Raw genomic sequence first — 27099 nt, forward strand, 5'->3', positions numbered from 1 at the left:
TAAGATATGGGACACTGTCATACCTTTTTCCACATTAGCAAGGTCATCAAGGAGAAAAGCAAACAAGCTCGTGTTCTAACTTATAATAAATGAGTCCAAGTTCTAAGATGTGCTCAAGAAGGAGAAAGGCCAGAACTATCAATATATTGGATACAGACAAAGAAAAGAAGATATGCCCATTTTGAAACCATTGAGGCTCTGCATGGAATAGGTGTATTGAGTAAGATACAAATTTTAGATTGTCAGGGAGTACTTCTTTTTCATTCATTCATTCATTCGTTCGTTCATTTTCTTTAACCGGAAACTCCCAAGGTACACGGTTCCAAAGCTGTAGTCAGGTGAATTAGATGTTCGCAAAATTCACCGGGATTTCAGGAAGACTGTCAGGAGAGACCGCAAAGCAAAATTCTTGTATCAAGGGAAAAGCTGTGGCTTTCGGTATGGAACAAAGTTCTACCAAAGGCGTAAAAGCAAAAGACAGGCATAAAAATAAGCTCAGGGCCCCCATTGAACGTCTATGATTTCCAAGTACCATAATATGCTAACACTAGAAAACAGCCTATTTTTAGTATTTGAGGTTGTTTTTGAAAATCACCATGCTTTTGAACCTTCCCCCCCCCCTCCTACTACAGCTTTTCTGTTCCTCCAAAATTACTAAGGATCATTGACCAAGATTCCCCAGAGCAAAAGGGAACAGAGGTAATAAGGTTGGCAGAACCTGGGAAAGAAAAGTCCACCTCTACCCTTCAGTGACCTAGAGGAAGAGAAAGGTAGATGCACTGGTCAAGGCCAGTGTGAAAGCTGGCATTAGCCCCAGGAGAAAAATGCAGAAGTTCTGATTCTCAGCCCTCACTGCAAACCACCAGCCATTCTCACTTCCCTTGCCAACAGAGCTGACTTTTGTCAGTGAGGGAAGAACTAGTTTCACAAACAATTATCACAATAAGAAATAAGGGTGGGGTACTAAGGGACCATAACCATGGTGACTGCCTTTTGACTCTAAGATCACTGTCAGGCTTTAAAAAGAAATCGATTTGTTCCTTTTACATGTTACAAGGCCAGTTTATAATGAAATCAAGTTTGGTGATTGTTGGTCATCCTGATAGAGCCGGACGTTCTGTTCAGGAGCATGAAAAGCTTCAAGAGAATAGAGAGAGAGGCAAAGTTGACCTTAACAGTTAACTTTCAAAATATAAGAGCTACCATAAGAACCATCACAAATTAGCCAGGGCAGAAAAGCAAAAGGGGGGTTTCTACAGCCATTAATTGCCATATTACCATTATCATCATTATATAATACAGCCCCATATGGAGTGCATTAAATAGTGTACTTTCAAAAGAGACTCAGGCCAACTAGGTTAGGCAATGGCCTCCTTGAATCGAAACCTATCGTTCCTTGAGGCCCGCATAGCTGCCTTGATTAAACACAGCGGCAGCCTCCAGTTGAAGGGATGATTCTTCTTTTTTGAAGGGAGGTAGAATAGAGTAATTGCCAGATGTTTGCAATTTTAGCTATAAAAAGATGGCTGCTTTCCATTCCTGAGTATGTTGAATCTTTTTTTTTTCCCTTTCTACCCAAGCTATTGTGGTTCACTAAAATAGGCCACTGCACTGATGAATCATCATTCAAAACTGCAATAATGGAAGCAGAACAAATATGACATCTTAAATTCACATATAAGAGAAATAAGTAAAACAGTATGGGTAATAGTTCTACACTAAGCAACAGAAAACATGTTACAGTATAAAAAACCTGATTTGGGGTCAGAAGAGTTATTCTTGAATCTCCTCTTGACTGCTCTCTACCTGTAAGACCAGGTCCAAGCAATTTCATCATGGACACGTGATCTCCTCAAAAACCAAATGGTGTCACTAACCCTGCCCGGCCTCCCTCTCAGAAGAAAGAACTCATGCTTATCCATCTCCACATGCCTTCCATAGGTGCTGTTTAGAGAAGATCTGTAAATATATATGAAAGTATGTCAAACCACTTATCATGATATATTGTACACACAGTGTACGTTATTTTGTATATGCATTACATTTTCTGATAAATATTAGAAGCCCTCTTCCAACGCCACCCCAAAATGCTCAGTTCTCTGTTCAAACAGTGCCTTCTAAATCTGGTACGATGAAAATGAAAATCTGGCTTTTATTTAAGCAAAAGCAATAAAACTGGACTGAGAGACTGGCGACCTCTTAGACAAGGGATGTTATCTTTCCTAATGCGTGAGTTAAGCATCTCTTTGAGGGTCTGATGACATATGGAGCCTTTCTGTGAAAAAGACACACACATGGACCAAGTTTAAACACAATTTCAGGGCATTGGCTAAATCCCAGGTACGAATCCCAGGGATGAACAGTACCCAAGATAAAATTCCTAATTAAGTTAATTATTTTTTTCTCTGATAATATAATTAGTAATATCTCTAGAATCTCTCTGCCTCATGGGATAAGTTGGAAAATAAAAGATTTTAAAAATTAATAAAAATCTCTAGTTTATATAGTTTGCTTTATGTAATTTTCATTTACATTATCTGTAATGATAGCTCAATAATAAAAATGCTCCTTCTTAAAGACACTATAAATATGAATCTTTTTTTTTTTCATGGCATAGTTCAAGTAAAGCCTCTGAAATACATGTTCTACAAATGCAAAATAGAACCTATCAACACATCATAATTCTGTTAGGACAAACTAAGACAATCCACTCCTAAAACATCACCATAGAACAAAAAAGGATAAAACTAAGGTTACATTCAAAAACAACCAGTGAGAGTTACACTTGGACAATAATGATTTAAATATCTATGGGTGAAAAAAACTATGAATTATGATTCCCAGAGCTAATATCCACACTTCCAATAATAATAACAGTAACAATAACAATGGCAGCTTCCACTGATTTAGCCATTATTTTGTGCGATACTATGTCAGTGTACTCACTCATTTTGAAAAAAACTCTTTGAGGAGTGCCTGGGTGGCTCAGTCCGTTAAGCCTTCAACTTGGGCTCAGGTTATGATTTCACGTACATGGGTTCGAGCCCTGCGACGGGCTCTGTGCTGACAGCTCAGAGCCTGGAGCCTGCTTCAGACTCAGTATCTCCCTCTCTCTCTGACCCTCCCTGCTCGCGCTGTCTCTCTCTCTGTCTCAAAAATAAATAAAACATCAAAAAATTTAAAAAAAAGGAAACAACTCTTTGGAGATATATTTTTTAAGATATATATTGTTTTAAAGTAAGAACAAATTGAGGGAGCTTAAGTAGCTACTTAATTAGCCTAAGTTCCTAGAGAATTAGGGGTAAAATCATTAAACAAAGATCTATCCAATGCTGAAGTCTCCGTGCTTAACCGCTGTCTTCCCTCTTTTAGCTTTCCAGTCCTGCCCTGGCCCCAAATAAACCCTTTTTCCTGAGTCCTCTGAGAAAATAATCAAAGAGCCACTTCACAGAATTTAAAGCTTTGTACTGTTAGTTAACTGGTCATTTTCATATGTCAGGTTTCTAATGAAAACATTAAGTGTTTCAGGACTAGGATATGTTTTTACGTGTTTCCTATCTCATATGGGAGCCCTATTACATTAAAATGGCATGAGGCATATTTGGATTGTCCCTACTAGAGGAACTGATATAAATGCAAAGGGTGAGGTATAAAAAAGTAAAAGTCATCTACGAGGGACTACATCTAATGGACATATATGACACTTCAAGGTTGCCTCAAATGGAGATATTTCTAGAAACATATCATGTGCCTTAGCCCTTTCTTTCCTAGTGAATAACTTTTACAAAGAAAGCATCTGATAAAATCTAAATCATGCTTATATGTATGAACAGATCAATAACATAAACAGCAAATTCACGTCATTTTAATTTCATTTTAATGCCAATAAAACCACCAATGATATCTAACAAGTTAAAGCCAGATGGCATAATTCACCCAAACTAACAGAGATTTCAAATAGTTATTCAAAAGTCTTTTGCAATAATGTCTTCTTGAGATCACTTTGGCTGTTTTATACTTCTGTACATTATCCTGTACACGCCCATGCACACGTGATTCTAAGTAATTTTTGCATGTTATTTGGATGACTTCCATTCTCAAACACCTCTGAATGGTAATGGCTGGAGAAAATATCAGTGATAAGTTTTTCTTCTTTTAATATAAAATATTAATAGCACTAAAACAAGATGCAGTGTATGGGGCACCTGGGTGGCTCAGTCGGTTAAGCATCCGACTTCAGCTCAGGTCATGATCTCACAGTTTGAGTTCAAGCCCTATGTTGGGCTCTGGGCTGCCAGCTCAGAACCTGGAGACTGCTTTGAATTCTGTGTCTCCCTCTCTCTCTCTCTGCCCCTTCCCTGCTAATGCTCCCTCCCTCTCTCTCAAAAATGAAAAACATTAAAAAAAACAAAAAAAAAACCAAAAACACAACAAAAAACAACGAGATGCAGGGTAGTACTAAGGAAAAGTCAACACGTGGAGTTAGGAGACAGCGATTTCAATCCCAGCTTTGCCCTGTGCTGGTTGTTTCACTTTGTATTGTATTTTCTGCAGACTGAGGGTGATGATGTCTATCTTTTACAGTGTAGCCAAAAGATTAACAGTAAAGAAGAGTGGATTACAGTAAAGAAGAGTGAAATAGGCTAATAAGTCTACTAAAAGAGTTTTTCACATCCTTATGACAATGTTCTGCCAGAGAATTTGTTTTAGTGATAGTAATAATTACTGATTATTACATACTGGTTATTCTATATTACCAATATTTTACTTAAGGGAAAGTATTAAAATTTGGTCAAATGTGGCTTCTACATTTATAAGCCTTACTGTGGGTCCTCTGAATATTGATTTTTCACTTGTCTTTAGGAACTATAATAATGTAGGAACCATAATAATGTTATAGGATATAATAAACTAGACATTATGTAGGAAAGGAATTTGAAATCTACACACACACACACACACACACACACATCTTTAAAGCTGCAAGATAAAAATGAATATTTTGTAAAAAGAGCTTCTTTCATTGCTCCCTGTTTTCTCAGGATCATCCAAAGTGATAAGTAAGAAAGCAAAACATAACAACCACCACAAAATGATCTCAAGTTTCCTCATTTCACACATTTGTTTGATTATGTAAAAGGCTGGGTTGACCTAGTTTTGGGAGAATTGCTTTTTTACCCTTATTTTTTTGTCTTAGCATCTGTCTATACAGAAATATTTCATTCTCAAACATGATAGATGCATTGGAGGAAATGGCATTATCCTTCTGGCCAAACACTACTGGGAAGATGCCCTTTGCCCATGGTGTGATAAGGTCAATATGCTCTTGATTCTTGGCACTTCCTCCTTGTAGCTACTCTACTTCCTGGAGCGATTCCTAGAGATATGTTTTAGAGCATACTAGATGTTCAAGTCTACTCACAATGAAGTTATTTTGCTCTGATTGCAAAGCTACTCCCCGAAGCCCAGATTCACCTCCTAAAGACATCAGCAAAGAGATGCCAAAATTACCAGGTGGAGAATGGGCATCCTTCTTGGGTTCTGCACATGCTATTTACCACCTTTTTCTGCCTGGCAAACAACTCATCTATCTTCCAAGTCTTTGTTTGAATGTCCCCTCCTCTGTGAAGCTTTCCCCAATTTCTCCCACAACGCATCCTTCATATTTTTTTACAGCACTTAGTTTACAGAACTATATGGGGATAAGGGGCCTATTATATGTCTACCCTGTGCAGGAGACCATCTGTTCTGTTTGAGATCAGCAACACACAGAGCAGTGTAAAGAATGGATGGGAAGGGCAAAAACCTATGGTCAAAGTGCTAGGAAGCCGGAGGTGTCACATCTCAGGGACTTGTACTCTTCTGTCTCTAGTGCTGTGCTCAGCTTTCCAGACTCTGGTGACAGTAAACTTAAGACAAGATGATAAAAACATAATACCATTATTACTTTTTTCTTTTACAGCTCATAGGGTCAATCATTGTTCCAGGGTATGAATTCTTTATATAGTATATTTGCCCAAAGGCTAAGGTGTCGGATTTATTTTTATAATATCCATAATGGATCCATTTATAGATGATTTACATAGGCCGGTAGTGTCCCAAATCAGCTGAGATTTCAGGCATCCCTACCTGAAGTAACACAATAACAAGTGCTCTATAATGCACAAGCACGGCATCGCTGAGGCATTCTTAAAGAATCGTTTTTTCTTTTAATCTTCTTTCCTCTGTTTTTGGATCCCAATTAAAATTCCTTGAGACAACATATGCAAAAAACAATGTGATGATGATGAAAGCACAGAAGGAAAACCACAGCAAGGTGACAAATGATTTGAGTCCCTGAACCTCTACATTGTTAACATGATAAAAGATACTTAAAAGACTTCAAAGCCACTGCCATTAACTAAGGAGAGCTTGTGTACCCACAAGACCTCCAGGAGACTCAAAAGGCATTAAAACACTGGTCCCCGGAGTTATTGAAATAAATGAATGGCTCCCAAACTTTGGTTAAGCCTCAATCAGAATTATCTAGGCGATTTTATTTTGCTTGGTTTGGTTTGGTTTCCATGCAGTTCCTGGGGCCCATGCCTTGAGATCCTAAATCTGTGGTACTGACATGAGCCCCAAGGCTTGTGTTTTTCCTTTTTTTTAAAAAGTAATGTTCCCCAAATCTTTCTGATGACTGGCCAGCTTTGACCATTGGTTTAAACCATATATTATATAACAGTAATCATGAAAGAGTGGTACAGGCAATTTGATATGCATGTAAGATGGCACTTGAAAAGGAGAAGAAATCATTTTGAAATACGCGTGCATGTGTGTGTGTGTGTGTGTAGGTATTTTTCTTATTATTAAACCTTTTATTTTGAAACACAGACTCATAGGAAGTTGTGAAAATTGTTTAGACTCCCATATACCTCTCATCCAGTTTCTCCCAATGGTAATATTTGATACAGGGGAGAACACAATATCAAAACCAGGAAACTGACATTGTTACATTACTGTTAGCCAGCTCTTACTCAGTTCCCACCACTTTTTGGCCCACATTCATTTGTGCGTGTATATAGCTCTCTTCCATTTCATCCCATGTATACATCCATGCAACTGCCTCCACAACCAACATCCAGAACTGCTCCACCACCACAGAAAGGCTCCCTGTTGCTTTTTCTTGGTATGAACACCCACTCCCTGCCCTACTCCATCCCTCATTCCTGTTCCCTAGCAACCACTAATCTGTTCTCCATCTCTAGAGCTTTGTCATCTCAAGAATGTCTTATAAATGGAATGATACAGTATACGTAACCTTCTGAGACTCACTTTTCCTTTTTTCACTAAGCATCAAGCCCTCGAGGCCAATCCAGGTTGTTGCATATATCAATAGTACATTCCTTTTTATTGATGAACAGTAATATTGCAATGTTTTGGAAGTACCAGGGTTTGTTGAAACATTTACCCATATGAAGGACATTTGGGTTGTCTTTACTATTTTGTCATTATGAGAAAAAGTTGCCATGAACATTCATGTACAGGGTTCTGTGTGAACATAACTTTTCATGTCTCTGAATTGAATTCCCAGAAGTGCAACTGCTAAATCGTATGCTTAGTACATGTTGGGGAAAAAAGCTGCCAAAGAGTTTTAAAGAGTCATTACACAATTTTACACATTCTTACCAGCAACATATGAGTGATCCAGTTTCTCCACATCCGTGCCAGCAGATGATTCTTTTTAATTTTACCTGTTCTAAGAGATGTATGCTAATATTTTATTGTATTTCTATATTCACTTTTACTTTCAATAAAGAAATTAATCTGTGTTTAGATTTACAATATGGAGTGATGATATTGCTATGTATTTATATAATTTAAAAATAAACTAGAGGGCGCCTGGATGGCTCAGGCAGTTAAGCATCAGACTCTTGCTTTCTGCTCAGGTCAGGATCTCGTGGTAGTGCGATTGTACCCTGCCTCGGATCCTGCTCTGACAGCTTGGAGCCTGCCTGGGGTTCTCTCTTTCCCTCTCTCTCTACCCCTCTCCCGTTGGTGCACCCATGCTCAGTCTTTCTCTCTCTCAAAATAAATAAAAATAAGTAAGATTCAAGAGCACCTCATCACACAACACAGAATTATTCACCACATATACGTCAGACAAAAAAGATGAGGAATCTACTACCTTATTAAGGAATTTGCTTCCACAGTTAATTATGCTGATAGATTACAAAATAAAAGAGATTTTGTTAACAATACATGAATGAACTTCTCTTTGTTCTAACACATCTAATCCACTCTGTCCACATAAATTAATTCTATCACTGAAGCTCCTAAACAAGTCACCCAAAACACAGCAGAGACATAGAACTGTGGTAACCATGGAAGAAGGAATCCAGAGAATCAAAGCTCAGCTTTACCACTTCCTGTTCTGTTATATTGAACAAGCCACCTAACTTCTAAGCCTCGAATATTGGGATAATAACCCCTACCTGCATTCAACAATTTTGTTTGTTACTTACAGCACTCCTAGGGCAAAGGTCCTACACCTCGGATACATGTATTAGTGAAACAATGATCCTCATCTCGGAAATGAAAGGATTGCATTAGATAATTTTTAAGATTAATCCTGACTCTAGAATTTTACAGTTTATATAATATTGAGGCACTGTGATTCCTATCATCGCTATTTGAAGTTATCCATTTTTATCAGGATAGGGTTGCCTAGGTGGCTCAGTTGGTTAAGCCTCTGACCTTGGCTCAGGTCATGCATGATCTCAGTTTGTGAGTTCGAGCTCCACATTGGGCTCTGTGCTGACAGCTCATAGCCTGAAGCCTGCTTCAAGTCTGTGTCTCCTTCTCTGTCTCTCTGCCTCTCTGCTGTTCATGCTGTCTCTATCTCTCAAAAATAAAGAAACATTAAAAAAGTCTTATTAAAAATAATCTTTATCAATAAATATAACTTTATTACTATAATTCTAGTTACATTACTACACATGTACTAGTCATTATAGTACTAGCACTATAATTTAGAATATTATAGTATGTATTAAGATTTTGAAATGCACTTATTAAATAAATACTATTTTTTCAATATTAGTTATTAGGAATAAAAACAACATTATTTTTATTATAGCAAGAAGTGCATTCCATGAGGGCAGGGATTAATCTCTGCCTTGCTCATTGCCATTCCTTCAGCCCCCAGAAGAGAGCCTGGCACAAAATCTGTTTTAAGTAAATGATTGTTGGATAAGCACACCACAGCAATTCCTTAGAGTTGTAAGATATTTTACGGTTTATAAAACATTTTCATACTCTTTGTTATATTTGATGCTCAAAACAATCTTGTAAGCTGATATCACCAGCTACTTTTATATATTAAGAAAATGTGGAATAGAAAAAAGTCGTCACCAAGGTCAAGTAGTGAAACTGGGGCTTGAATGTAAACGCCCTGGCCCCCGAATCAGATGAACCTTGGCTCTATCAAGTGTCAGTGAGGCCTGTGAATATTTGGTAAAATCTAGTGTCACTAAAAGGATTACAAATCCTTTTCTCTTCAGTAAGATGCGAGGTGAAGATCAAATTAATACAATTATTATCTAACCCCTTAATGAATGAACAGCATGTCCTTCCCCCGACGGCCCACCCCTGCTGAGGCTTTGAAAATGAAAACTCATGTACAGCACTCCACAGTGATCGATGTGGCTCAACACGCTTACCCTGAACCAGAAAAGGGGCACGCCAGTCAAACCCGAGCCTCATTAGAGTTCCTATGTTTCAGTGGCTTTGTGACTGTCCCCATGACACACCATGCATAATTATAACAAATGTCTAAGAAACTGCAATTGCTCTTTTGTGATTACTGGTGACAGAACTGCCGGGACTACAGAAAGAAGATGTTTCACATTTGTACCTGCAAAGTCGCAGAGCAGATTCACCTCTCATGGCAGGTGACAGAAACTATAGGACTCCAGAGACAAGAGAGCACACTGTGAGTCTAAATGTTTAGATACGGCTGTTCAGAATTCACAATCAGTTCTCCTACATTTTCTGCCACCTAGTATTCTAAGTTTTTACAAACAAACAAACAAATAAAAAGTTTACTGACTGTAAGAAGAGAAGCAGTACCAAATTGGCTTATAGGTTAAACACAAAAATGGTAGAGGACACCCATGCTGCATTATTTCTTTAAATGTATTGTCATTGGTGGCCATCTGTTTCCCTCACATTGTAGCTTCTGTTGAGAAAACAAAGATGCCCAGCCTAACCCATTTATATCACTCCACATCACTAACAGCTAGATCTCTACCAAGTATCAATAATCCAGGACTTGATGATTTTTAAAACCAAGCCTGCCTTGACTCTTCCAATCTGAGACAATGGAGATACAGTGGAGTGAGTACAGTTGGGAAACCTGGGCTCTGGTCCCAGTTCAGCCCAAAACTCCTGGATAACTTTGAGAAGCCAGTTCCCTTCCTTCTTAGACTGAGTTTTCACATCCGACAAATGGAAGAACTGAATTACAAGACCTTCAAACTCGTTTCTACTCCTGCTGCTCAAAGACTTGGTGACGAATGCACGAAGAAGGGCTCTGTCAAGACCCAGAAATGAGGGAAGACCGGCTGCTGTGTCCATCACAGGGGATTCAGTTGTTGTGACGGCAATTTATTCCAGCTACTATCATCTACTCCAGATCAGCAAATCGCCTAAAACGTTTTCCTCTCCATGACATGAATTAATAACCTCAGGGTAGTAGAAAGCATGGAGAGACCAGCAACAAATTTCCAAGTTTAAGACCCTCACTGATCAGAGTTTCAAGTCTAAGTGAAGGAAGGTAGACAAAGCCTGAAAGCAGAGGTCTTATTTATATTATAGAAAGAGTTTGTGAAAATAACAACCACTCTGAAATTAATTTCCAGAAGAATCATGTAATAGTAAAATCACGGGAGTTAGAGTGAATGAAGTTGTGGATCCCAATCTCCAATAAATAGAACCATTTAACATCAGAAACAGCCCTAGATATGAAAAGCAAAGGTTAGCTCTATTATTTTAACCAGGTACATGATTATTAACTAAGTTACCTCACTTCTGGTAGTTTACCACTCAGCATCTGTTCTACCTAACTCAGAGAGCTACATCAGGAATCACCTTTTAAGAATTAAATGACAATGAATACGAAGCATAGGGTAAAGTGTAAAGGACTCTACAAATGCAAAGGGATTCTACTGAAAGTGATACCTTGAATCTATACCCTAGGGATTTGACTTTTTCAGAAATCTTACATTAAAAAAATGTTTTTTAAAGGAACTTTATAGAGACTGAAGAAACTACATTTCAGGCCCCAAGTCAAGCCCAAATTTACAAACTTGGAAACATTACCAATTATTCTGTATGAGAAGCTATTGTAATTATCACATTTCATTCAGCCCAAGTATTAAAAGAGGAAAATAGATTGTGTGTGTGTGTGTGTGTGTGTGTGTGTGTGTGTGTGTGTGTTTCCAATTCCCAGATTTGTAATAACAGGAAAATTTCAGAACCGTTTCAAGAAAATAACGCATTAGTAAAGTAAGAAAGCGCACTTACTTTGGTATCTACCAAGAACAGAAAAAGAAAGACCCATACCCTGTTCTGTCATCCTAGTCTAAGGCTCTGAATTTTTGGTTTTGTATCTTTTTTTGCAAATTTGGAGCAAAGAGAAGATCCAGATTATAGTATAGAGATAATCACTGGATACTATTTTCAAGACCAGGAAAAAAAATGCATTATCTTGTTCTCATCGGTCTAAAATAGAAAATGATGAGGCAAAATCATACATACATAGCAACATTCCACAAAAAATGATGTGGGCATTTAGCAGCATAAACTTTGTAAGAAGGCAAAACTTAATAAAAAATATATGAAGGCTATTGTACCAAACATGAAAAGGCATTTGGAAATGCAGGGCCATTCAAAGAGGTCAGAAGGAACACAAGTTGTTAAAAAATATCAGTGGAAAGTTTGAGAACAATGAACCAAATATGAGGATCTGAAGGCCTGAAGAGCCACTAACTGGGAAAAACAACGCTCCACTTCTAAGTGTGCCAAAGCCCTTTAGAGAAAGGCTATTAGCAGAACACATTATAAAAGAAAATTGTGACAGTTGGGACCCCTGACTGGCTTGGAGCACACGACTCTTGATCTTGGGGTCCTGAGTCTGAACCCCACATTGGGTGCTGGGAGAACTTAAATATAAATAAATATATTTTAAGAAAAAGGAAAGAGGGGCGCCTGGATGGCTCAGTCGGTTGAGAGTCCGACTTCGGCTCAGGTCATGATCTCACAGTTTGTGAGTTCGAGCCCCGCGTCGGGCTTTGTGCTGGCAACGCAGAGCCTGGAGCCCGCTTCTAATTCTCTGTGTCCCTCTCTCTCTGCCCTTCGCCTGCTCATGATCTGTCTCTCTCTGTCTCTCAAAGATAAATAAATGTTTAAAAAAAATTTTTTTAATAAGGAAAGGAAGGCATGACATATGGGATCACATAAATATAACCTCTTGTGCGTACCAGGTCACTCTTGGGCTGAATTTATAAATGGAAAGCAAACCCCAGAGATTACAGACATAAGACCAAGGTGGGAAATGGAACTGAAAGCTTCCAAGTGGCAGTGGTTCAACAACTCCTGGACTAAAAGGCTCAGAGAATGGGTTTAGGAGGATAAAAGGAATTCAAACATGTGTATGGGGATGCAGAACCAACTTGCCTAATGGGTAGCTAGGAAACCAGGATCTATGCCTGAAGAAGCAGGTTTATATTGCTGTGGCCTAACCACCACCCCAAATGTTACAGAGTGCCTAGTACGTGGCAGATATCCCCCTGGGTGCCCTTGGGAGCAAGGCTTGAGTCACGCAGTCCCTGTCCCCAAAAGTTCCAAGTACACTGAAGGAGACAGGCTCATTTACAACTAAGTCTGTTGGAAGGTTTGTGATACGAATTCTAATCCTATGAGATGGATAAAGAGGTTATAGTAGAGTGAGAAAGAGTCCTCTCCAGAATATAGTAAGAGGTCCTGGATAATTCTAGCCTCACACAGAGGGGACCTGAGCTCAGCCCTGGGCAGGCCACGTGCCTCTGAGCAAATAACTTCTATCCCCTGTCCTGCATATCCCACATTTACACCAGAAAAAGGTCAACTGTATGCTTTCTATTAATTCTAACTTTCCGTCTTTGCAGGTCAGTTTCTTAGAGGTCAGGTTCTGAACTAAGCTATGAATAAAAAGGCTCCATGGGCTACAAATTGAGGGAGAGTATTATACTAAAGGCAAGAATAGGTTAGCTGAAGACCCCAGCATCTTCAATTCACCCTATACATAAAAACTGTCTTACCGACTACCTGGGAAATTCACTAATGGTCCAGAGCATTCTAAATGAACAAAAAAAAAAGAAATGGATATAAACTTAAAAAATGTATAAAAGACGTAGACAAAAAAATAACAAATTAAAAAAATGTTTACAGTAACAGAGAATGCACTAACATTTCAATTAACTAGAAAGTAAAGCAAATCTCACACTTCCAACAAATACCATGTCATAATACAGAGCAGATGAAGAGATGTAGCTTCATTTAAAAACAAAGTCTGAATCTCCATGAACCTTTTCCCATATTTATCTTTAAAATGTATATATGCAAGGGAAATTTCTTCTTTCACGTATTCAAAAAAGGTTATATTAAAAAAAGAGAGAGAGATTGGCAGAATTGCAAGAAAGAATCAAGGCTTCAGAAATTAAATGAGACTGAGTTGCTTCAAATGAGGATGCTGTATTCCAAACTGTTTATTGCAAGAGAAGAATTACTGAGCAGTGCACTCACCCATCCAGCCATCCGCCATCCATCCAAATATATACACACATAAGAACATACAGACATACATTTGACCATACACAATCATTCCTACTAAAAACACAGTAGCATAATAGGAGCCAAGAGGAACATAAGGATGAGTGAGAAACCGTGCCTTGTTGCTTAAATGGGGAAACAAAGCTTACATTCTTACAAGGAAGTATCACCATCACATGGCGCCCAAGGGCCACCTATGCCAAGAAGGGACAGGCCAGCGAGTTTAGCACCTGGGGAGGGACAAAGGCCATGCCTCCGAAATTGAATTCAGAGCCATAAAACCATAGTGAATGTCACCTCTAGTCTCTCAATTCCCATTTCCCATTTTCCATGTGAGAAACACACTTACCTCCCAGGGTAATACAAAAGAGACATAAAATGATGATGAAGAATAACAGAAAAAAAGCAGAACCGTGAGGGTCACAGGACAAGATGTACATGGAAATCCAAAGAAGGGAGTGGTTTCCTCTGAACTAGGCCACGTCTGGTCATTTTGGAGAAGGTGACACAAGTAGGATTTTGACTGGTAACAAAAGAGGTGGAGGTGGCAAGTTGAGAAAGAGCAAATGGTTGTGAGCTGCTGTGTTTTGGATAGGATGCTAGTGTCCCTGGAGATCTAGACAGAGACCGAACCTCACAGACTACAGCAAAGAGAGCGGAGGCCTCTCAAGTGCACAGAGTCACCCATAGAACCAACGCACTGCAACTCCTAGCATTGGGTGTGGAGGGGTCGGAAGGGAGACCACGCCCTGTTTCCCTCCTCCCTCTCACATCATTCGCCTACTTAAGATCGGCCCTGCCTCCCTCCCCCACGCCTCAGGTGTGTTTCAGTTCTCATCCCTACCAAGGCTTCCTCACAACCTTGCCTCCTACTCCACCAGGGAGCCTATCTTATTCCTTTCATATGAGAGGGAAGTCTGTTTCAGCTCGCCCCCCAAAATCAGGGGACAAAATAATAATCCCCAATAAGCAAACAGGGGGAAATGCTGAGAAAACAAATAAGGAAGCCAACACGTGGCCCCTTCTGTCCTGATGAGGAGGGATTCTCTTCCAAATTCCAGCCCTGAGTCCTGCAACCACTAAAGCACCACCACTAAACAACAAAGAAAACTGGTTTCATTAAGTCTGGGATTCACTGCAGAGATGGAGCCTCTTTTGAAGCCTATATAAGTCAGACGTTGCCACAAATTAGTGTGACACCAAGAGTGTCACATACCGCTTTTTCAGGGTAGCACTCTGATGGTCTAATTGTTGCTTCTCCTGGAAAAAAGATCCACAGCCACAGCTCAGGAGTGCATGCTGATGCCTGACCTTCCTACCGCCTGCCGGAACACCCAGCCATCCCACACGAGGTAGATATCCGGACTGGGCTTCTGACTCATGAAGTCACGCAACACTAATTACAATACCAACAGCCCAGTGAACTGCTTGCTGGGGACAGGGAGAGGGCTAGAAAGAAAAGAGAAAGACTCAATGATACAAGAGAGTGTAACAGTCTCACGAAAACTTACTGAAAGAAACACAATCCTGTCACCCAAGAAGAAATAAGAAACATCACGGAGAGGGTAATGTAGGGTCACTTTTTTAAGTGGCGGTGGGATGAGAGAGAAAACAGAGAAAGGGGTGCTGAATCTCCTTCCATGTCTCTTCTCTCTCAGCTCCCAGAAATTTAACAGTCTTGCGCTTGTCAGTTATAAGTCATTGTTTCACAGATTTGGATGAGCTGCTGAAACTGACTGGTCAATACATGGAAACTATTCCACCAAAAAGCATGGCACTCTTTGCGCTGTCTGCAAGGCTCAGTGCGTGAATGTGCAGGTCCTTATGCACCTGAGATGCTGAGCTCACGTGCAGCGTCAAACTCTATTTGCTCAAAATTGAATGTACCGCTGCTACAACCTCTAAGAAATAGGTTTCAATCACATTTGACTGTGACCTTCGACAAATGCAGATCTCACGGAGCTCACTGGACAACTTTACCCCACAGAAGTCTAGGGGAGGAAAGAGAGCCAGAGAAGCTTAAACAATTCCAGGTGCCTCGTGACGTTCACTTCATATGGATTTCCAACGAGATCACTGGTTGGCAGCATTTGCGGACGTTTGTCCAATGGCGAGAGGGAGGGGCGGCTGGGTAGCAGACACATCTCTCCAGGGGACGAGGTGGAAGAGAACATGATAGAAAGGCACTGAGCTATGAATGAAGAGACTGAGGTTCTAGTTTCGGCTCTAGACCCAGGTCATCATATAACCACAGCCACAATACCCTTAAGGTGTCACTCTCCTTGTCCTTAAATGAAAGGCTGGGTTTGATAGTTTCTAGATATTTTTTAACCTTTGACAGTCTATTAACTATAATAAGCCCATGGGATTCTTGAGCTAACCTTCTTCTGACACAATATCATGCAGATGAGTCACTCATATTGAACTCTCCCGCTTTGGGCCCCCGACTCTAAAATCCCCCCACTTACCTTCACCGCCAGGTTTGTACGGGTTGTACTTGGGCTTTGGAGCAACTACTGGTGCAAACTTCTTGGGTGGTTGTTGTGTGGACACTGAAATGCTGGGAGTCCCAAAGGAATGGGTGGTCTCCATCCGTGCAGGCACATGGCCAAGGGGCTCCCCAGTGCTTTTGGGTGGCAGCCAAGATGGATGAGACATTGTCAGAATCTGAAACTAAAAAGAAATACAGTTGGTTTCCAGAAACACAAAAATGGAGGCAACATACCTCTCACTTCATCATGATTTCCTCTTAATCCACACTTGAAATCTTGACAAAGTTCTCTGAGAAGAAGAAAAGAAAGGTGAATGGGATGGGGGGAGAAGGAAGAGGAGGAAGGAAAGGAGAACGAAAAACTGACCATGGGAAGAGAAAATAGAACATGCCCCTCACCCAACTTGAATACTTCTTCTGCCAGCAACCTCTTTAGCACTAACACTCTTCAGGAAATAGATATGATAAGAAATGTTCCCTAACCCAAGGAAGAATCTGATACCAAACAAGGTTGGAAAAAGGCTTCAATTTTATCATAAACCCATGAAAATGATCACCAATCAATTAAATGGTAATAAGTTACCCAAAAGGGGTGACATTACCTCAGTGAGATAAAAAGACAGAAAAGTGTTCCTGGGATGCAGAAAAAGGTGAGATTACTTCTTGCTGGGTGCAGAGTGACTATGTCTCTGAGGAGGTGCTCTTCAGCCCACACCCTGAGGGCAGAACAGAGCCCCGCCTGAACCATGTCGGCAAAACAGTACAGGCAGAAAACTATGCCGCACTTACGTTTGGTGTGACTCAATGAGGAGTAAGGAAAAGTAGCTCACAAACAACTAAAATGTGGAATGGAACCAAAGCCCAGACAGCGTTGCACCCTAGCCTGGGGAGCCTGAATTTATTCGGTCAGCATGAAGGAGGCACCCAAAGGTTATTCTTGAAACAAGGGTGTAACCGGTGCATGTCAGGAGACAGTCAAGCCATCCCTCTTCTAGGACCAGTTCATGATCCCCCACCAAGAGGCACTTGCAAATTGAGGGGAGGGGAGGACCTCGTCTGCCACAATGCCTGGGACAGTGCTGGCATTTGGTAGCAAGACACGAGGAATATTCAACACCTGTAATGAACAGGTCAGTCCCACATGACAAAGTATCAGGTACTATACAGGGCCAGTATCACAGGGAAGATTTGTGAAAAACTTAGCTGTTGGGGGGGGGGGGGGGGGGGGCAGCACAGCTAACGTGCTGTTCTGATCAGATTATGATGCACTATGAGAGGCAAGAAAAAGGATGTCTTGCCTCTCAGGGTAAGCCAGTCGCCCCTCCAGGCAGCCGGCAGGCTGGGGCTGAGCCTCCCAGACTGCTTACTGAAGAGGAGGGCTCTCCAAGCCTGATTGCAACAGCTCTCCAGCCCAGGGAGGCCCGGAAGCCACCATGAGCCGGCTCCCAGCCCCACATCCACCCAGTAATTTAGTAATTGAACTGAATTAATTGAGAGGGCTCCATGATTACCTCCAGATGTCTGTAAAAACAAAGAACACTGGAAATGCAGGGGGAAATAAAGGCCTCCATAGATGGCATGGCACTGGAGATGGGGTGACAGGGCCAGAGAGGGCACCGTGTGGCCAGGTAGCATCAGAAGGAATGGCATGACCTTGAACAGCAGTCCCCCCCTGGCCCTGCATCAGGGACTCAGGTACCTCACCTCCTTCAAAGTTAAGATAAAGCCCTGTCCTCCCTAACTCACAGAGTTTTAGGCCAACCAATGAGATAACAATATTAAAGTGTCTTATGTACTACAAAGTGCTATGCAAAGTGAGAGAAAGAAAATGCTTGCAGTAGTTTTCTCCATAAAAGGGGATGATGGGAATCAGTGAGGAAGGTTCTAAACTAGGAATTAGGAGGCTTCTGTTGCCGAAGCCAGTGGTGACCCTGGCTTTTCACTCTGATTGCAAGAAACTTTTTTCCCTCTCCCTCCATTGTTCCTTGTACGCAGGCTTTGTGCAGACATTTACTAAACTGTGAGTTCCTTGAAAGGGCAACGGGCTGCTTAGTGGGCTGAGTGTCAGACTCTTGATTTCAGCTCAGGTCATAATCCCAAGGTCGTGGGATGGAGCCCCGCATCTGACTCCACACTGAGCACGGAGAATCTGCTTAAGATTCTCTCTCTCACTCCCTCTACCCCAGAATCCCCACTTCTCTCTCTCTCACACACACACATTAAAATAAATAAAATATTAAAAAAGAAAAGGGCAAGGACCATAGTTTACGCATCCCTAAAATCATCATTAAGGCCAAGTACAAAACCAATATAGAGAAACAGCCATGAATCTGGTTTGCTCATGGTTCTTAAACCTGGCAGCACATTAACAATCATCTGAGAAGATTTCTCTTAGGATTGAAGAACACTAATCTTGGTTTTGTGTATGTATTTTTTTTTAAATTGAGTCTCAGTCTCCTACTGAAAGGGGATCAAAGTGTCTGTTCTGCTTTCAACATGACTAAAGTAAGCATAGGTCAGGACCAAGTAGGAGATAACAAAGCACTAGGCACATTTGTAGTATCATTTTATCTATACACTAATATTATCCCTGCAACTTTTCTATAAACCCAAAGTCATTCCAAAATAGAAACTTTAAAAAATGGGTTAATACAGGATGCAGTGATTTCTAAAGCAAAGAGGCACATTTCCAGATCAAACCCACATTGCCAAATGACTGTAGAATCCTGGCTTTTTTCAGATATGCCGTAGATATAAAAGAACAGGCAACTTCTGGGAAAGTATAAAAAATGAAAACTTCAGCATCAAGAGGGTTTGAGAAGGGGTGATGGGCAAGAAGGAGGGCACTTGTTGGATGAGCACTGGTTATATGGAAACCAATTTAACAATAAACTATAAAAGAAAAAAAAAGATGCAAGTAATTGACTCTGCCATCTTCACAGTGATCCCGAGTACCTCCTGCGACCAGGCTATGGTCCTCCCCATGGAGAGAGCTCCAGCTCCAGCTCCTGAGAGTGCCAGGGTCTGGCCATCTATCTGTCTGCAGACGACCTCTACGGTATCTCCTCATACCATTCTTCCATATGTCAGCAGGGGTGCATGACACCATTCACAGGATTTGTAATGAATTTCCATGACCCCAAACTCTTGCTCATGCTATGCCCATCTACATCTACATCTACACTGCCATTTCCCTCCCTTCATTGTCTACTTTTTATCTTGACCCAACGCAAATATGTCTAATGCTCTGAAACATTTCCGAAACTCCACCTCCTCCACAAAAGAGTAGCTTAATTTCAGATACTTGTATCATACTTACAACAATCCACAAGGACTGACCCAATAAGCTGGAAGCTTCTGCGTAGTCTCACTATATGACTACACTGCCTGGCTAGAAAGCCTTTAGAAAGCTATGTTACGGAGAAGTGTGTGAGGAATGAATGTTGATCTGATTGGTTACTTATCCCTCTTTAGAATCTCTGTATCCTCCTTCTTAGCCTCCACTGATAAGTCATCTCTTTTCTCTCCCTTAATTCAGCAATGGAATTAATCCTGTTAATAGATTTCTAGATATTGAACGATGTCTGTGTTCCTGAAAAAGAAGCCTACTCACAGTTGTACTATTTGATATATTGATGAATTAAATATGCTATTTTATATAGAATTTTTGTACTGAAAATCATAAGTAAGATTATCCAATAGTGGTTTTTTTTCCCCCTCTACTTGTTTTACTTATTATTTGATTTTAATAGAAGGGGTCTACATCCTTTTCTACTGCTTGGATTTGTTTCATACTGAGGAGATTAGAATTAACTGATCTTTAAAAGTTTTTCAGAACTTAGTGTAAAGGCGTTTGGATGTGATTCTTTAATAATAGATCTTAATCATATTTCCAGTAATTTCCACGATAGTTGCAGTAGTTTTATGCTTCTTTTGAGGTCATTTTCCTATTCTGCTGGAAATTCATCCATTTCCTCCAGTTTTATCTCCCTCCCTTTCAATGTAGCTACCTCTCAATTAAAACCGATATCTCCTCTATGATGCATCATTTAGATCCTGAGCACCACTTCCTACTAGTCCTTAAGGGCATGATTTACATTTTCTATCAACCAGTTCAAGTTAACTTCCACAGCACTTAGACTACTGTGCTCTTCACACATCTCTGCCTCCCTGCTTGCCTGTATCCCAAACTAAACTCTTGAATCCTTGAGAGCAGAAGTAATTATCATCCTTGAGTCCCAGGGCCTAATACATGATAGACCCTCACTAAAAATGTCTGTTCATTTAATGAATGAATAACTGTACCTGTCTGGCACTAGAGCTCCAGATGAATCAGATTCTCATCCTGTACTCAAGGATCTTAAAGCCTACCTTCAAAAGAGACATTATATATGCAAAAAGAGACAGAGAGCAATACACAGCATAATAAAAGAACTGGGGTATGTGACAAGTGTCAGCATAGACAGGAGTGGCCCTTGACAGGGATTTTGAAAGTTGGGTGGTTCTGAAAGATAAATGGAACAACAAAGAGAAGGCCTGGGAATACTGTAAGCTCAAGGAAGAAGCACGATCTTTCCACGGGACAGGAAACAAACAAAAATGAGGGACCCAAGGAGAATATTTGGGGGGAAAATTTGGAAAATATAAATTGAGTTTGCCTTTTAAAAGTTTTATACAGAGAAATAAGAAACCAGAACTTCTATCTTTGACGAGCAATCTAACAAAAGTAATAAACACTCTGTGTAAGAGTAAAACTCTATGTTCCAGATGGATCCAAAGAAGGTGATAAACACAGTAACACAGACAAGGAGTCCCCACATACCCAGTTCTAGTCTCAGCTTTGCCAGTGTGACCTTTAACAAGAGAGGATACTCTTTTGCAGAATAAATGTCTGTAAAGTCCCAATCAGCTCTAATATTCTGTAGTACTGTACTTCCCTGAAACCTGAATTACAGCTCTTTATTTTGATAAATGGGTTTGAGGAAACCTCACAGGTTTAATAAACAGATGAACAAGAACATGTCGGTTGGGGTTTCTCAGCTTCTCCAAGACCAACCTAAACACAAAGATAAGCAGTGGTGAAAGCTGGTTTTGCTGGACCAAAACTCACTCTGCTCTTACTTCCTCTGGTTCTAGGTCAGTTTCACTGTAAGCTTACAATCATTGCGAAAGCAAGAAGTGAAAGGGAAGATCTCCACCGAGGCTGTGAAAATACACAAACACCATCACAAAAGAGGCAAACAAGAGAAATGGCCCTCGTCTAAGCAAAAGGCCTACTGTAGAAGGGAGGCAGAGAGCTGGGCTCCCTGGTCTTTCAGGAACTAGCATCATTGCAAAGCAATTGAGAAGAACCTAAGAAGTTTCACTTAATTACCCTCTCCATTGTTCTTGGTCTTCTCCTTCTAGCTGCTCATTGGATACAAAAAAGCCATGGACTGACAATAAAGAACCAATGTTTACTGCAGAATTCCTATATGCTAAGCAATTTTCTAACAACCACATAATTGTCTTGACTATTATATGGGGTAAGGTTATCATTCTCTACATTCAGATCAAGAAAGATTATAAGAGTTGGATAACTTGCTCAAAGATATATACCCAATAGCAAAACTGAAGCTTAGACATAAGTCTAACCCAAATCCATGGTCTTCATCATGATATCACCTTCCTGTTTGAAGGAAAGAAAAAAAAAAAGCACACACACACACACACACACACACACACACACACACACAATCCAGAGGAAGCTATGCTTGGAAACCATCAATTTTGCTCTTATCTCCATTCCTAGCTCCTGGACACTATTTGCCATAATGTCTTCTCTATTCTGTTCCATCAAACAGTAACCATCATGAGCCACAGGATCATACACCAATGAAGCCAGTAGTCTAACCATACCAATCAAAGCACCACAGAACAAAAACAGCCACAAAAGACCATATGATGCCTAAGATCCTTCCTCTACACATGAGAAAATTTAGGACTACAGGTAAAGTGAGATTTAATACTTAAAAAAAAAAAAGCTACTGAGTCTATCATTTTGTTTTGTTTTGTTTTGAGAGACAGAGAGAGACAGTGTGAGCAGGGGAGGGTCAGAGAGAGAGAGAGGGAGACACAGAATCTGAAGACAGCCTCCAGGCTCTAAGCTAGCTGTCAGCACAGAGCCTGACGAAGGGCTCGAACCCATGAACCATGAGATCATGACCTGAGCCAAAGTCGGATGTTTAACTGACTGAGCCACCCAGGCGCCCCCTGAGTCTCTCTAAAGGCACCATGTGAATAACAAGTCATCATCATTCACAAAAATAGAACTAACTAGTGTCTGCTCAAGTTTTTCTCTTTCCTGAAAGCAATATTGTACACTTCTATCAATATTTACATAGGTCATCAATATTTAAAACCAACCAATCATTCCATGGTATCATCTAATGCTAAGTTCTAGAAGCTTAATGTAACAGTTTTCAAAACAGTCTATACGCTAGACTCATCCGGGGATCTTTACATATATATTCTGATTAAAGGGTTGAAGATAATTGACGTAGCATTTGTATTTATCTTAAAATTATATTGCATTAGTCCCTATATCTCCTTTGGCAATGAACCCAAAGCCTGGCTCAGGGTCAATGTTTGCTAATAAATGAACAATACTGAGGAGAGAGACAAATATTAACATACAATTTTAGTGGTAGAAAATTTGAGAGACTGAAGTGCTAAGTGACTTAAATATCAGAAGTAGCTGATGGCATACTAAAGTTTGACTAAAGGGATTCCTGTCCCTTTGCAACATTTTCTTTAAACAAGCAATAGAGATTTAAATAATACTTTTTCTTTAACTTAGGAGGGGATTGGCCATCCTTCCCCTTTATCTAAAGGCCAATACTTTCCTACAATTTCAAAACTTGCTTTCTTAATAATCTACTAAAATGATACAATGTGCTTCTCTCTCTGGGCTATGGCTTATCATCCTGTCTCCATCTCAGGATTCGGCTGGAGGATGCCTGATCTTCCAAACTAGACCCAGCTTTCAGGCTGAGCTCTGCCAAGAACTCACAAAATAGCCTTCTCTCTGTGGGATGCCAGTGTCCCCCTCTGAAAACGAGGTGACTGGATGAGATGAAGACTAATGAGAACCCTACTCACAGACTCTTCTGATTCTATGAAAGATCCTACTGTAGAACAGGCCGCAAATAAGCAAAATCATGGAAATTCCATGTAATCTACAATTCTCCTTAGAGTTCATCCATAAGAAAGCACAGCCCTCTACGTTTCTTCTTCTTCTCCTTCCCCTTCTTCTTTTTTGGTCACCGGTTTCCCCGACTCTTCAATCCTCCCCATGGTGGGAGGGAAACTTAGGTTGATCTCAGAGACTACCAAGGCATCAATCATGATTTATTATGCACAAGTAAATAAGTACCTTAGGCAAACCTTTTCCAAGCGATGTAGGTAAGTCCCTACCAGTGTAATTATGAAGCAGATCTACTGTGGCATGTGATGCAAGCGTGGGAAGAAAACACTAAAGAATGAGGCAGGCTGAAAATTACACAAATTGTTAGCTGAACAGCAAATGTGATCACTCTTCTTCTGAAGCGTCAGGTCAGATGAGAGCCGGAAGGGCAAAGCGGATCTGCCATGGGCTGAAAATGTCAATGTATTCACTCAACTTCTCTCTACAGGCGACTATGGCCTGACACTGGCGAAGAGCCCCATTCTCTGCATGGACAGCTGGCATTACTTGGAAGGGGTGACTACTGAACAACTCCGCGGAAATGCCAAGCCTTTATATAGGCTATCGGAGACACAATTGGAAATACTAGAAAAAGCTCTGGACTTAAATACAGAGGACTCGGATGTAATTTCTAGTTCAGCCACTAATCAACTCGATGATGACTTTAGTCCCTTGACCTCCTTGAATCTCAGTGCATCTCCCTATCTATAAACAAAAGATTAGATGTCGCTGCCATTGCTTCCACCTCTCGTGTCCCATGATACCTCCTACAAGTCTGCAAATTGAGTGAGCTCAGGTTTCTTACACCCCTATCTTAACTCCTGATTTCCACTGACCAGGGAGTATAAATGAAAGGAGGCAGCATAGGAATCCACGCAGAAAATACCAACCTGCCTTGTGCAGAGTTAGTAGGAATACAAATTAGCACTAATGGCACAGTCCTCATTAGCGGCAATACCACTGCTGATGGGAAGCACCCCACTGCATTGTAGATGCCAGGTAAGCAGCGGGGAGAGAACCTTCAGTCCAGACAAGTAAGCATTGGCTTCTGATAAAGAAGTGAGGCAGAACAGAGATAAACTGAGCTTTCATTTCAGATTCAGAATGTCACACAAAAAGGGGAACCATCACCCATGACAGGGAAACAAAAGCACTGGAAGACCAGGACCCTCGGAAGAAGGTAAAACGCAGGGTGGGCCCAAACCACTAACTCCCATCAGTCATGGGAAAACAGAGCTGGGTGACAACAGCCAGTACATTGACAAAGAGGTCAGAGTCCAGCTGTGAAAAACTGTAGGGACTCATTTGTTCCTTCTAATTTGAAAAGCCAAAGCCCAAGAATTAGAGAAGCTGAAGTCACCCTTCCAAGGTAACATGGCAGGTAATCACCCTCAGGGATGGATTCAAACCCAGTTGGTCTGCTTGCCGCAGAAAAGTTTCATTAAGCAAGCCTGTAAGTCTATTGATTATGGGATGAGAACTGGACAAGGGGGGCAAAGGCATGGAAATGAACACAAGGGTAAAGAATCTCTCTGCCAAGAGTCAGTACCCATGTTGGAACACCAGCACTGAGGTCACAGGACCCCCAACCTTGTGCCATAGGTCACATTCGACAGCAATGGTTCCACTGGGCTAAGTGGAAAATATCTACCCTCTCTGGACCACAATTTCTCCAGCTCTACAACAGTTAGCATCAAGAAGACGATCTCCAAAATCTCCTCTCGTGACAACATTTTGTTCTATGATGCTATAGCAAGTCTTCAGAGCGTATCACGCTCACACACACACACACACAAAATGTTCCTAAGGAGATTTCTTCTAAGTCTCTGATTCTAACAACAGGTAGTTTTCTGTCCAAGGCTCAGAGAAAAGGGCAAACAATACCTAGAACCATTGAGCTCAGAAAATCTACTAAATGTGGAAATCTGAATTTACTATAATGAGATTTCTGAGTTCCTGGTTCATAAAGGTTTTAAAATCCTACTTTAGGGGCGTCTGGGTGGCTCAGTCGGTTAAGCGTCTGGCTTCGGCTCAGGTCATGATCTCACAGTTTGTGGGTTCAAGCCCTGCATCGGGCTCTGTGCTGACAGCTAGCTCAGAGCCTGGAGCCTACTTCAGATTCTGTATCTCCCTCTCTGTCTGACCCTCCCCTGCTCACATTCTCTCTCTTTCTGTCTCTCAAAAATAAATAAAAAACATTAAAAAAATTTTTTTTAATCCTACTTTACATGTTTCCTCTCCACAGGGTGAAACATGTGAGTGTTTCCACATGTGAGTGTGGAAAAGTCACCAATAAAATCTCCAGTGAGGCCCAGAGATCTCTCAGGTGGCACCTGAAACCTTCTCATTCCAAACCCATCATGATATGAATAGGTCCACAGGTTAATTACTGCTCACTTGTCTGTGTTCCCCTAACAGCCTGCTCCAACTTGTTTTAAAACACACAAACACTATGTTTTGGTGTTTACAAGTTTGTCATGCCCATTACACAGGTCATAGAACTTTATTAGCACTTTGAGGGTTGTTTTAAGCGATTTCAATTTTTAAATTTTTTTGTACTTTCCTTCATTAAAAATTCACTCTGAGGGGCGCCTGGGAGGCTCAGTCAGTTAAGCAGCAATTCTTGATTTCAGCTCAGGTCATGATTTCATAGTTCCTGAGATCAAGCCCCATGCCAGGCTCTGAGCTGAGAACCCAGGGCCTGCTTGGGATTTTCTCTCTCCCTCTCTCTGTCCCTCCCACACTCGTGCTCTTTCTAAATAAATAAATAAATAAATAAATAAATACACTGAAAAGATTCACGTTGATACCCCGATAAAAACACATAGAGTAACAGAAAAAAATCCTGCTTTAGACAGAACTTGGCAAAGTTGAAGTAGTTAATTTTGTCTTAACTGAACAGGAATCCACTATTGACAAATCTCGGGCCATATTTTCATCTGACAATACTGTATGTGACTCTATGAAGCAATGTTTATTCAGGCCATAAAACCCACAAAGAATAATCCCAGAAACAAGACACAGTCTTAACTATTATACTTGTGCCTTCCAAACATTCAATTGCTCAAAAATCTGTCACCCATCAACTGTGCTCTTTGTACCCTAATGTCACAACTACTGGTTATAAACTATCTTATAGCCTTTGCTTAGAGTTTAGACACTATAATTTGAATTACTGTTATTGAGCTTGGGTAATATTATTATAAAGTTTCCAATGTAATCTTTGTTTCCCTATTACTTAATTTTCATTGTAAATTTGTCAAACCCCAAATCCACTTTACTCCAAGGTTAAAATACAAGGATATTGCGAAATTAAATAAAAATGCCTACACATTGGACAAATAAAGGGGGGCTAGAGAAGAAATGCAGATTCTCAGCCTTCGAGCACCATGACATACAGTTTCAGAAAACAGAGATTCAACTTCAACTTCATGCATCCTCATAAGCTCTGAAATAATAATTTTTCTTTAACATCAGTCCAAGAGCCTGGAGAAATTTCTCAGTATTTAAAATGATATGAAAAACAGACCAG

General features: G+C 40.6%; 1 protein-coding gene across 3 annotated transcripts in view; it reads right to left on the reverse strand.

Annotated features, from left to right (window-relative positions):
• LPP (LIM domain containing preferred translocation partner in lipoma) overlaps positions 1–27099 on the reverse strand; it is a 662184-nt gene that overhangs the window by 425320 nt on the left and 209765 nt on the right. For all 3 annotated transcript variants that reach the window (XM_029939645.1, XM_029939646.1, XM_029939644.1), the window contains one exon: positions 16320–16524. In XM_029939645.1, coding sequence (XP_029795505.1) covers positions 16320–16509 — 190 coding nt within the window. In that variant the 5' untranslated portion in view covers positions 16510–16524. The remainder of the gene's footprint in view (positions 1–16319; positions 16525–27099) is intronic.

This window comes from Suricata suricatta, chromosome 5, assembly GCF_006229205.1.
Source record: "Suricata suricatta isolate VVHF042 chromosome 5, meerkat_22Aug2017_6uvM2_HiC, whole genome shotgun sequence".
Taxonomy (NCBI): Eukaryota; Metazoa; Chordata; class Mammalia; order Carnivora; family Herpestidae; genus Suricata; species Suricata suricatta.